This window comes from Ictidomys tridecemlineatus, chromosome 5 (assembly GCF_052094955.1).
Source record: "Ictidomys tridecemlineatus isolate mIctTri1 chromosome 5, mIctTri1.hap1, whole genome shotgun sequence".
NCBI lineage: Eukaryota > Metazoa > Chordata > Mammalia > Rodentia > Sciuridae > Ictidomys > Ictidomys tridecemlineatus.
In genome coordinates, this window is record NC_135481.1 from 66,328,890 (window position 1) to 66,343,239 (window position 14,350).

The 14,350-nt window shown below is 31.6% G+C and overlaps 1 protein-coding gene across 3 annotated transcripts in view; it reads right to left on the minus strand.

Moving 5' to 3' along the window:
* Atl1 (atlastin GTPase 1) overlaps positions 1 to 14,350 on the minus strand; it is a 68,788-nt gene that overhangs the window by 27,397 nt on the left and 27,041 nt on the right. For 2 of the 3 annotated variants that reach the window (XM_040275479.2, XM_021724863.3), the window contains exon 3: positions 4,649 to 4,896. The exons of the other annotated variant lie outside the window; for it this stretch is intronic. In XM_040275479.2, the coding sequence (XP_040131413.1) occupies positions 4,649 to 4,896 (248 nt within the window). The remainder of the gene's footprint in view (positions 1 to 4,648; positions 4,897 to 14,350) is intronic. 3 annotated transcript variants of the gene reach the window in all.

Sequence of the window (14,350 nt, forward strand, 5' to 3'; positions counted from 1 at the left end):
AAACTGTTAATTACATAAGGACGAAAGATCAAATAAAACAAGGAAAAGAAAGTATCCCTTATACTTAGTAAGCAAGTAATTAGTCAAATAACTATTTATACTCATTTTTTATATCTGTTAGACAATAATTTGTTAGTTTTTGGAAGACCTCATTGGAAAATCATTAAATCTAAAACCTCATATTAACTTCAGTTAAAAAAAAATACTAATGCAGAGGAATTTGGGAGTAGATTACTTGATTTACTAAGAAGTCCCATAAACCAGTATAAGGAAAATTTTTATTTTGTTATATCCCATCTTGTTCTGTAAAGCAAATTTAGACCCTTATAAAGAGCTCAGGTTTGGTTCTTTCATGCATTGGTTCTACTATCCAGCCTATTAATCTTATTTCCCCTTCATCTCCAATACAATAAAATTTCTACGTTATGAAGGAAAGTATACCTTCTGTTTAATGCAAATATACTCATTCCTCTTGCCTAGAATGTCTCTTCTTTCCCTCTCTCTTGATTCAGATTTTGTACACCTTCAAAGTCTATTCTAAATCTTAATATCTCTATGAAACCTTCCCTGATAATTTCTGCCCGTACAGATATATCCTTTCCCTGAACTACATTCAGAAATATAAAAATTGGCATTTTGAGATGCCCTAAATATTGCATGTATCTTAATTCTGTCAGAAAAAGAGTCTTAGGAATGTATACTTCAATAAATACATTATGATTATCAATTTAAAGACATTATATAACATTATTGTGACATTAGCTGTCAATGATTTACAACTAAGATCTTTATGAAAACTCTAAGCTTCAAAAATAATTTTTAATGACAAAGAAAATGACCCCAAGTAGTTACTTTTTATTTTTATTTTTATTTTTTTTAAAGAGAGGGAGAGAGAAAGGAGAGAGAGAGAGAGAGAGTTTTTAATATTTATTTTTTAGTTCTCGGCGGACACAACATCTTTGTTGGTATGTGGTGCTGAGGATCGAACCCGGGCCGTATGCATTCCGCTTGAGTCACATCCCCAGCCCAAGTAGTTGCTTTTTAAAAAATATTTTTTAGTTGTCAATGAACTTTCTTTTATTTATTTATATGCAATGCGAGCCACAATCCCAGCCCCAGTAGTTAATTTTGCAGAAATAAAATTCAGCTTATTTCACTCATTCAGGCACGTATTCATATATTTCTTCAAAAATTATTGAAAGCCAAACTCAAAATTCAAAGGTGGAATGTTTTATCTAATACACAAAAACTAGAGTAAAATTAAGGAAAGGGGGAGGGAAGGGTAGGATAATAATAAAGATAAAGGGAAGATAAGTGATGTAGAAGGAGGAGATGGAGAGGCAGAGTGGAGGGATGGGTAAGTGGAAGCAATGAAGAATGAATTCTTAAAAAAATCATGTTATATGCATATATAAATATACCACAAGGACTTTAACTTTATATATAAATAAAAAGAACCAATAAAATATAAATAAATAGATGAGCATAAGTTAGTCCAGTAGAATAGAGGAAGGAGAATAGGAGATGTGAGGGAGAATGGGAGGGAAAAGGTCGAGTTTCATGAACTAAAAATGAATTCCCTGCATGTTTGAGTTTGTTGGAATGAACTCAACTACTATATATTATTACAAAGCTCTAATAAAATAATTTATATTAATAAATAATCATACTATGTTCTAGTATGGGATGAGCTTAACAACAGTTTTTCTGCTAAAAGAACACAAATTGTCACATTCAAAACTGAATTTCGCTGTGTAACCGATGTGATTCTGCAATCTTTGTAATGTTTTGAATAACCAATAAAAAAACTGAATTTTGCTGTTCTAATATGAATGATAATTATACATGCAAATATGGAAGTAGAATTTGGTCTACACAAGTCAATTATGCATATCTTTGTGCAAGGAACAGCAAAACAAGTGTTCATATTCTGTCATGCTTTCTTTTTTTTCCCCTTATTTTAATGGAGATTGGTATTAAGAAACCAAGTGTTAAGATCTAATTGGTATTAAAATCCAAGTGTTTTCTGTGCTCATTTTGGTTTTTTTTTTAATCTTTCCATTGGACACAGCTAAGAAGTGTTATGTATTTTTTTTAAATCATAATTTTATATAATGCCACAGAATTCTTTATTGCCTCCTCACCTTATGTGTATTTTCATCCTTTACACAGTGAGAATTCTGGTTGTTAAGAATCTCAGTAATGCGGCTGGGGTTGTGGCTGCAAGGTAGAGCGCTTGCCTAGCAGGTGCAAGGACCTGGGTTTGATTTTCAGCACCACATAAAAAATAAATTAAATAAAGATATTGTGTCCAATTACAACTAAAAAATAAATATTTTTTTAAAAAAGAATCTCAGTATATTTTACTCATTTGGTCTATTAGAATTACCAATCCAATTCTCTACTAACTTTCTACTAAGTAGAGTTCAATATTACTTTTGCAGTTCTTTGTGTACTTAGAACATACCCTATAAGAGAAATAACATCATATTTAAATGTTTCTTGAATTTTTCTTTTTTGGTACTTTTTTGGCAAGTGAACCGGGGGCACTTAATTAATAAACCACTCAGCCATATCCCCAGCCCCTTTTTGTATTTTATTAGAGACAGTGTCTCACTGAGTTGCTTAGGGCCTCACTAAGTTGTTGAGAGTAGCTTTGAACTTGAGATCCCCCTGCCTCAGCCTCCTGAGCCGCTGAGCTTACAGGCATGCACCACCGTGCCTGGCTGTGTGTGGTTTCTTTTCTTTTTTTTTTTTTTGTCAGAAAATTTCAGAAATTTATTAAAAAAACCCATTGAGTTCATACTTGAATCAAATGAGTAATAGCTGTGGCTGCTGTCTCAAGGCCCCAAGTAGAGGAGAGGAACAGGACTGTCCTCAGTTAGGAGATGAGATAACACCTGGACTATGGATGTGCTGCACTTGGATAGCCTAATGCCAACCGTAGTAGACAATACTGTCATGCTTTCTTAATGCTCTACTAGGCACACACACACACACACACACACAAAAAAAACAGGGCTGCAGATACAGCTCAGTTGGTAGAGTACTTGCCTCGCATGCATAAGGCCCTGTGTTCAACCCTCAGCACCATTAAAAAAAACAGGAAAAGAAAAGCAGATCTGGCACACTCAGTCCAAGCAAACAATCTTTACCACAAGCAACATAACAGGTACTATGAGTACTTCATTCTAATGTTTAATAATCATAACTACAAATGTGCCTAGAATCCAAAAGTGGAAAACATATTAATTTTGTTGATTCAAATTTTCAATTAAGTGGCATACTATTGTTGGTTTGCCAGAAATCAGAATTAGTAAAAGTTTGGCTTTCTTTCAAAGCCTGAATTATTTTAGTAGCTCTGTCTTTGGTTTGTTTGAATTGAGGTCAGAGACAGAAGTGTTAAAGTTAATATCACATGATTGTTTTAAAAATAACTCATCTATTAAAGATCAATTTAAAATTAAATACATAAAATGAAGTTATCTGTAGTATTTCTATTCTTCCTCAACATTCATATATATATTAGAATCACTCCAGGTAAAACGATAGGAAAAAAAACTAGAATATTTTCCATTCGCAATCTTCTGTTTCTCAACTTAAATCTCTTATTTATCCTTCTGTTTTTGGTTTATTCTAGGTCCCTTTAAAGTCTCATTTCTGTGTCACATTGTTTTCTCAAATACTATAACACTTCTGGGGGTGGGGTTAGATGAGAATTGACTGGGAGAAGTAGAACTTTCTGGGTTTTTCTAGGGTAATGGTGATGCTCCTTATCTTGACAGGGTTTTGAATTACACAGGAATATGCTTTTGTCAAAAATCAGCAAATAAACATTTAAGATTTATATGTTTCATTGTATATTAATTTTATCTCAAAATTTTAAAACTGAATTAGTTATTATGTATATATACATAAATGATATATTGAAATATTTGTGGGGAAGCATGCTGATGTCAGTAATTTACTTTGAAACTTATCAAAAAATAAGATGGACGAGCTAGGTGCAGTTGTACATATCTGTAGTCTGTAGTCCCAGTACTTGGGAGGCCAAGGCAGGACAATCACTTGAGCTCAGGAGTTTGAGACCAGCCTGAGCAGCATACTCCTCTCAAAAATAATAATAATAATAAGATGGTGTGATGGATGGTTAGAAAGAAGCATGAAGAGATGGAGACATATATGACAAAGCAAGGATATTAAAGTTAATGGAAGAATGTAGGTGATGAGTACCCAGGTGTTCACAGTAAAATTCTTTTAGCTTTGCTGCCTACTTGAAAAATGTCATAGTAAATGTTGGGGGAAAGCTATAACGATACCAAAGTTATGGCAAAAATTATTTGGCTTTTAAACATGGTAGCATGTAAAGTTCATAATTATATCATTATGCTAATATCCATGTTTAAAAGGGTAAAATATTAAGTTATATGCTCAGGGAAATGCAGCAAAGTAGCTTCAGACACAAGTGGTCTGTGCAGCTTGTCCCTAAAATACTGAGGTTTGAATGGTTACACTCATAGCATTTGTATTTAGGTACATACTTAGAGTACATAATAATAGCAATAGAAATATCAAACACTACTAAATAAAAACACAAAGTGGGAAAAGCATATAAACAAGAAAACTTTCTAAGAAACCTCTTCCCTACCTGGTTGTACATGTATCGCAACATGAAATCCATCAGAAATGACTTTCCTTTTCTAAAGGCTCCAGCAACAGATACCGCAACTACTTCTTTGTCCCTGACAGCCTCAGAGAGAAGGATCCGATTTAATGCAGCTTCATCTAACTCAAAAGAATGATCATCTTTGACAATGAGGACTTGGACAGGTCCTGCCTTTTTCACTGGCTCCTCCTCTTCTGAACTCCAGTCACATGTCTTTTCTGAAAATCCACCTGTTAAAGAAGCAGCAACTGGTTCAGTCAATCATCTTGAAATGCCAAGAAAGACTTCTAACTCTCAAACTTCTGACAGTGAGTGGAATTGGAAAAGTTCATTCTAATGACATATTTTAATGTCATTCACACCATATCCCAGAAAGACATAAGTGGGTCTTTCTGAACATGTGACTAAACCAATAGAATTTTGAGACATCTATTATTATCTATATTTTTTACATATGAGGAAATTAAGAATATAATTAAGTAATTTCCCCAAGACCATACTTGCCAGGAAGTAACAAATCCAAGTTCATAGAGATAATAATATTCAGCTTGGTATTAGATCTCAGCTATCTAAATTTTTATCCCAGATCTTTCCACAATGATATTCTGCTCCTTTAGTGATAACCCCTGAACAACACATGAATGGCTCATTTGCTTTGCATCAAAAAATCAGGTCAATACACACACCAGTTAATTTCTCAGATCAGATATATGCCCTTTTTTATTTATTTCTTACATACATGACAACAGTGGAATGCATTACATTCATAATTACCATTCACAGCACAATTTTTCATAACTCTGTATATAAAGTATGTTCACGCCAAATTATGCCATTATACATGAGCTCTCTTTTTTTGCATTACAATTCTTAATACACCTTTATGCCACAATTTATCATATCTCTGTTTGTTATAAGGTATGTTGACACCAAATTCACATCTTCATACATGTATTTTATATAATGATGACCATCTCCTTCCACCATCCTTGCTATTCCCCTTCTCCCTCCCTTCAGATATATGCCCTTTAATAATTTTTAATAATTGTTCTGGACTGAGAGTTTGTGACCTGACCCCCCACCCAAATTCATATGCTGAAGTCTGAATCCTTTGATATTGTTATAGCAACTAAACTAAGATGATACTTAAAATAAATAATAAATAGTAAAATATTTTCTTTTTGTATTATTAGACAGTCGATGCAATGTTGAATAGGAGAGGTGATAATGAACATAACTTTTGATTTTATAATATTAATTTTGAAATAAACTAGACTCTTATTAAATAATCTTTCATTTAATTTTTTTGAAAATATATTAAATAGACATTCTGCGTGGTGTCTATTTAATAAGAAGTCTTATAACTAAAGAAAAACAAGGGGGATGTAGCTCAGTGGCAGAGTCCTTGCCTAACATGTGTGAGTTTGATCCTTAGCACCACAGTAAAAATAAACAAATAAAAATAAAGGTATTAAGAAAAAAAGAAAAACAAGACAAATGTATCTCTTAACATACTTTTAAATGAGTCTTTAGATCACACTAATATATACTATATTTCACATTGACGACTTTGTGTGTGTAATTGCTCATTTATTAAAAACAATACTTCCTATCCAAGAACAAGGTATAAAAAATGTAATATATATACACAATGGAATACTATTTAGCATTAAAAGAGAATAAAATCATGGCATTTTCAGGTAAATGGATGGAGTTAGAGAATATAATGCTAAGTAAAGTTAGCCAATTCCAAAAAACCAAATGCCAAATGTTTTCTCTGATATAAGGATTCTGATTCATAATGGGGTGTGTGTGGGGAAGCATGGGGGATTAGATAAACTCTAGATAGAGCAAAGGGGAGGGAGAGGAGGGCAGGGAGCTTGGGGGTAGGAAAGACGATGGAATGAAATGGACATCATTACCTTAAGTACATGTATGAAGACATGAATGGTGTTGACTCTAATTTGTGTACAGAGATATGAAAAATTGTGCTCTATACATATAATATGAATTGTAATGCATTCTGCTGTCATATATAACAAATTAGAATAAAATAAATAAAAATAATATTAAATAGTGAAAATATACCATATAATTTTAATTTTCACTAATGGACAATAGCACAAAGCATCTGGTGATAACAGACGATTTGCTTCTAACCATGAATTAGAGTTATTTTCCCTAAAAAGTTAAAAAAAAGGATTTGGCATCTGAAAGATAATAGATTCTATATGGCCATATTGCAGATACTGGAGTACAAGAAGCTCTGTTTAAATCCCAACTTTATAATTTACAACATATATGAGGTTGTGGAAATTTATTAACTTCCCAATGGCTAACTATCCTCCACCTAAAAAATAAGATTGGACTAGGGTTTAGTTCAGTGCCTGGCATGGCTAGCATCTCCAGCACCTCAAAAAAAAAAGAAAGAAAGAAAGAAAGAAAGAGAAAAAAAAAAGAAAAGAAAGAAAGAATAGGAAAAAAAGAGAGAAAGAAATTAATAATGGTACTTAAAAACATCAGAGGCTTTGTGAAGATTAAATAATTTATTTAAGACTGAAAAAATCTGACAAATAGCACATGTTTAATAAATGGTGAGTGCTATTAATATTTTTTATTATCTATTCATATTTGATTCTGCTACTATCTGCCCACATAATTTCAGCCACAATAAGGAAGCCCTTTTGAAGACTGCAAATACAAATATTTAGAGCCTATAGCTTAGTTATGATCTGGGTACACACTTGAGGTGAATCATGAACACTGGATAGATGTAATATTTTAGATAGGAAAACATCTTGGGAGCAGAATACTTGATCCCAACTTACTACAGACTAATATAATTCTTGAGGGTTACACATATGAAGAGGTACTCTTGGGAATGCATGTAGAAATGAAATTTCTGTGTTGTAATTTTTTTAAATATTCAGCTTTACAATGTGATGCAAAAGTATCTTTTCCCCACATCCCACCCCAGCAATTTATTAGAAATTCTATTGATCCATATACTTTCCAACACTTGGTTTTGTCTGACTTCTTCATGTTTGTCAAATACATAAGTATAAAAGAGTGTCTCATTGTGGTCTCTGTATACATTTGTCTACCTGCTAATGAGGTGAGTAATGCCTTTTGCCCATTTTTCTATTAAGTTGTTCATCTTTTTCTTACTGATTCATAGTTTTTTATATATTTTGAATGCTAGTTCCTTTTTATAGGTGTGAGGAAAAACTTTGTTTTTCACTTTCCTATGTATTACTGATGGAGAGCAATTCCTAATTTTAATGTAATAGATTTAACTATTATATTCTTATGTAATTAGCACTTTGTATGTTTAAGAAATCACCCCTTATAAAAAGATCAGAAAGACATTCACTTATATTTTTCTAAGTTTTAAAGTTTTGCTTCTGATATTTAAGTTCTTGGTCCATCAGGAATTGATATCTATATAAAGTGTGAGGTAGAAATCCGATTTTCTTTTTCTTTTCAGAATTTTTAAGTATTTTATTTTGGAAAATCTGAAGCATATACAAAACTAAGCACCTATCTATTAATCTGAAGCATATACAAAACTAAGCACCTCTATGCACCTATCTATTAAAACCTATCATCCAGCTTTAATAACTGTCAAAATCATGTTAACCTTATTTTCACTTATTTTATTTTGACTGGAATATTTTAAAGCAAATCCTAAACATCATGGCAATTCACCTATAATTTCTTTAGAATGTGTTCAAACTGACAACATTTTTTTCCTTTGGAGGGTATAATTATCATGCCAATTGTCATAACTAGTAATTTTAGCAACAACTGGATTTATTAAAAGTTTACATAATAAATGATAGCACATGTATTCTGAAAACAGAATGAGTGCTTGATTTACTTTATTATAACAGAATAATTTGAATAAATTATTTATGGAGATACTTTAAAATTGCAAGGTCCACAATATCAATGGAACTTAGCTTCACTTCTTTAAATCCTTATAGGTTTCTTTTAGTGGCAATCTTAGCAAATTATTTTTCTAATGGAAGTGGTATATTTTTTATATGAGTTACAACATTTTTCAGAATTACATTTACCAAAGTTCCTTAGTTCCTCAAGCAGTCTGCTATATAATAATTTGTTTCTCAGCTCTTAATTCTGATCTGTTCATCAACTTTCCCACACTAGCACCAATAAGATGCTTTAAAAAATATAACAAAAGGGGCTAAGATTGTAACTCAGTGGTACAGGGCTTGCCCTGGGCAAAGGCACTTGTGAGGCAGTGGGTTCGATCCTCAGCACCACATAAAAAAAATAAATAAAATAAATTTATTTTTAAAAATATATAATATAAAAAATATAAACAATAGTTTTATAAAAAGTTCTTATCTATAGTGTAGCAAGCCTTTATTATTCTCATTATTATCAATCTTGGCCACTTTAGCCTTTAAATATAAATATTAGAATAAATATGTTAGTTGAATTTTTGTTAAATTTATAGATTTATCAGTTTGGAAAAAATATTACTATGGTATTAATTTTTACCAGAAACATGGGTTCTCTCTCCATGTATTTTTGGTCTTTAATTCTTCTCATTAAAGTTTTTATAAATTGGGGAGGTGGAGAGATGTTTATTATATGTATTCCTAGGTACATTATATCTTATTTTTTATGTTTTCTATGTTGGATAAAGAACTATAATTGACTGTAATGTACTGGTATGATATTGAAACATTTAGAAAACTCTATTATTTTCTATAAATTTTACATAGATGCTTTTGGACTTTTAAATGTAGAAGTAGAAATAAATCTTTCAAATAATTAAAATTTTATTTCCAAGTTTTAAATCCTATGGAGTTCTTTTCTTTTCCTTGTATTGTAAGACTTTCAATGCAATATTAAATAGAAGAGGTGATATTGTAAGACTTTCAATGCAATATTAAATAGAAGAGGTGTCATAACTTCTCATTTTGGTAGGCATAAACTTCTTGATTTTTAAAGTGAGTATTTCTAGTATTTCCATATTTAGGATCATAATTGTTAGAGTTTGGTTTAGTTTAGTAGATACAAATTATCTGATTAAGGAAGTTCTCTTTTACTTTCAGTTTACTAAGAGTTTTTTAAAATCATAAGTGGATAATGAATTTTACCCAATGTCTTTTTTGCATCCACTGAGATGATCATATAGTTTTTTTTTACCTCAAATGCATCAATGTTTTGAGTACTATTTTTGCATTTTATATAAACATATATATAAATATGTTTATATAAAATGCAAAACAGGGTATGATATCTTGAATGAGTTTACTAAATTTTGTTTAGAAATTGTTTATTTCTATTTATTAATAAGTTGAGTCTATGATTTTCTTTTCTAAAAAAAATCTGTATATTGTATATCTTATAAAGGTATTATATCAACAATTTATAAAAAAAACTCTCAAATCTCAATAATAATGAAACAAATTACTCAGTTAAAAATTGGACTAAAGATTTAAGTTATACTTCACCAAAGAAAATACATGGATAGGAAATAAAAACATGAAGATATGATCAACATCATAAGTCATCAGTGAAATAAAAATTAAACCACAATGAGAAAATACTACACACCTATAAGAAGGGCTAAAACAAAAACAACCTGCATAAAAACAAGTACCAACAAGAATGTGGAACAACTAGAACTCTAATATGTCACTGGTTAGAATGCAAAAATTGAATATCCAATTTGCACAACAGTTGCTCAGTTTCTCATAAAGTTGAATATATACTTACCAGAAGACTCAGAAATTACTAAAAGACCACTTCTAGAGATTTATCCAAGTTCAATGAAAACCCACATTTACACACAAACCTGCAACTTTATTGATGATGGCCAAAACTATGAACTGTAAATAACCCGAATGCCCCTCAACTGGGGAATAAACAAAGAAACTGTGGTAATCTACATAATGGAATATTAACAATAAAAAGGAAGGAACTACTCATTATCCAATATGGTTGAATTTCACCATGAATCTCATCTACATAGTTATATACAGTTCATTTATACAAACTGTCCAGAATAGGCTAAGTAGATTCCTGGTTGTCAGGAACCATGGTTGGGTGGAGGAAGGAGCTGACTACAAAGGGATGGAAAAAACTGTATGGGGTAATGGAAGCATTTACTCTTGATTGTGGTAGACATAAATATAACTATGTAAATTAGTCAAAAGTTATAGAATGATATACTAAAAGGGTAAATTTTACTGTGTGTATATTATCTTAATGTTTAAATGAGAAAAATATCATTTATATAGCATTATAAACCTAATACATCTAGTAATAAATCTAAGTGGTATGCTGCTAAATGTATAGCTATGAGATACTGATGATAGGTAGATGAAAAAAATTTGAGATTTTTAGCTTATGCCAATTTCCATAATATAAACCCTACAAACATGGACATTTCAATCTGACAGTGTGTGCATGGAGATGCACCTGATCAGATCTTATAATCTCTCATGATCTAAGACAGTCTGGCTCTAACATACCACTGAAATCTAATAAAAAAACATTGAAGACCTCTATAGAAAAATATAAAACATTTTTGAAAGAAGGACACATATGTTCTCAGGTTAAGAGACTCTGTGTTGTAAAACTGTCAATGTTCTCCATTGACCCATAGATTGGTTAGAATCCCAATCAAATCTTCAGCAATTTTTCTTGCTCAAATGAACAATGCAGATGGAATGGCAAAGAACTGAGAATAACCAAGAAAATCTTAAAGAACAAAGCTGGGGACTTACACTAACAGGCACCAACAGGCATTTAAAATCTATATTAATTAAGACAGGGTGATGTTTTTATAAGCACAGACAAACAGACAGGATCAGAGATTACACAAGCAGATCCACATATACACATTCATCTGATTTAACAGAAAGGTATGACTGAAATAAATGATGAAAGGATGATCTTTTTAATAAATTATGCTAAATCAAATGAAAAATCATATGGGGAAAAAAAGAAACCTCCACTCCAAGCTCTCAACATACACAAAAATCTATTTCAAGCAGGGCATGGTGGTGTACAACTATAATCTCAACAATTTAGTAGGCTGAGGCAGGAGAATTGCAAATTCATGGCCAGCCTTAGCAACTTGGCAAGGCCCTAAGCAACTTAGTGAGACTCTGTCTCAAAATCAAAAATAAAAAAGGCTGGGGATGTGGCTCAGTGGCTAAGCACCCCTGGGTTCAGTCTTCATACAAAAAAAAAAAATCTATTTCAAATAAATGTACCCAAGTATAAAATGGGAAAGTGGACAAATGATACAAATCTGCAATTGATAAGAAACATAATATCAAATGGAAAGATATTAGTTGCCATGCAAATAAAAATGAAAAACATTGATAATCTTTTTTATATATTTCAGATTTATAAAAATCAGAAGTGTGATAATTCCTTGCATTGGTTGAGATGTGAACTTGTATTCTCAGGTGCTGCAGGTGGAAATTAAAATGGACATAGTGGGCTGGGGATATGGCTCAGTGTTTGCCTAACATGCTCAAGATCCTGGGTTCTCAATCTCCACTGCTGGAGGGGAAAAAAAAAAGACCCTGGATTCAGTTTCCGCCACTACTAAAAAAGAAAAAAGAAAAGCTGGACATAGCATTTTTGAGAGGCAATTAGGCAATAATTATTAAAAACACAAATGCATATACTTCCTCACCCAGAAATGCTATTTCAAGGAATCCATTCCATAGATATTCATATACATACAAAACACCAGAAGCAATGTAAATGATTAATCAGTTATGGCTCATCAACTTATGAACTATAAGGTAATTAAAAAGAATGAGGAATCTCATTTTAAACAAACTGCCACTGTATTTTATGAAAAATAACTCAAGATATAAAACCTGTGTTTACAGTATAGATAACTCTGAAAAAAATGTGAGAGTATTTGACAAGTTTGAGGAATAACAAGGAGTATGATATAGATGAGTAGGTTGGAAAGGTTATGAGGGGTCAAATCAGGCAGAGAAAGACAAGTCATAGATCTGAGAGGATTTGGGACAATACGGTTATTGGGGATGAGAGAAAAAGGAAAGATGTCCAGTGGATACTTATATCTGATTATCTATACCTACTCTACCTTTGCATACTAGGTGTGAGTGAGATAGATAACTCTGACTCTTTTTTGTTTTGTTTTTTTTTTTTTTCATTCTTTTTGCAGTGCTGGGGATCAAACCCAGGACTTCATGCATGCTAAGGTTCACGCTCTACCACTGAGCTATATTCCCAGCCCTAAACTTTTAGTTTATATGTTCAAGGTCCTTAAAGAGTCACAAATGTATTTAATAAAGAGGACAGAGAGTGCTTTTAAGTGTGGCTTAACTGTGTTGTAAAATAAGACAAATATCTATAAAATACTGAGATTGTTAATGGGAAGAAGTCTTATTAAAATGTGGGCAAAATACCATATTAAAAAATCCTTTACTTTTAATGAGAAATTCAGAAATATTGGAGTAGTTTGTTATTAAATAAAAAAATGAATGGTAAGATACAATGAATCTGTGGAATGTTTATTTGTAAATATATGATCATTAGTTTATATCTCATTGAAAGTTTAAAGTCTTCCTATCTGAAACCTGTCATTACCATCAACCTATACCTATATTTATGTAATTAACATTTACATATAAAGCTCCTTATAAAAGCTTCAACTTAAATGTCTAATCAACTGATAAATGTACAAATCAAATGTGATATAGCCATACATTGAAATGTTATTCAGGAATAAAAAGAAATGCAGTAACAATCTATGTTATAATATGGACAAACCCCAAAAACACTGTTAAGAAGCCAGTCATGAAGGACCACATATTGCATGATTCCACTTATGTAAAAATGTCCATAATAGCCAAATACGTGTAGAATGAAAGTAGGGAAGTGTTTGCTTGTGGCTGGGTTTGGGTGGATACTGGAGGTTGATGTCTAAAGGCTGCAAGGTTTCTTTGGGAGACTAATGTAAATGTTCTAAAATTATAGTGATGTATATATTATTCTGAATATACTAAACGCCATCAGACTATATGTTTTAAATGGGTGAATTATATAGAATATGAATTATATTTCAATAAACCTGTTAAAATACTTACAAAATCTTTAGTTTCTATAAAAGATCAAAACTGAAAATATAGACTAAAACTATATGAAGAGCACAGACTGTCTTGTATTTCTTGAAAAGTTATAAAGAAGCTCACATACAGTAGGTCCTCAGTAAATATTTGTTTATAAAAATTTAATTAAAATAACTCTGATAGATGCTGGTTATTACAAATTTTACATACTTGATTATTACATACTTGGTTATTACAAATGTTACATACTTGATTCATCCTTCATAACTATATATTACCTATGCAATATATATTATCTTTGTTAGTCTGAAATAATCCCCAAATCCTTTGGAATACAGACCAAGTTTTCTCAGCAACAGATTTCTACATTTTCAAATGGGTTTTGCTCAACTAATCTCTAAGACTCATGTTGAAATATGGTCCCTGTTGTGTGTGGGGGAGACCTTGCCTTTGGTTTTTTTTATCGCGTGGGGTTTATCCCCTCTGAAGGGCGCCAAAATCTGTATTTGGGGTAAAAAATGGGAGTTCATAACCCACTTGATTCTAATGTATGAAATATGATATGTCAAGAGCTTTGTAA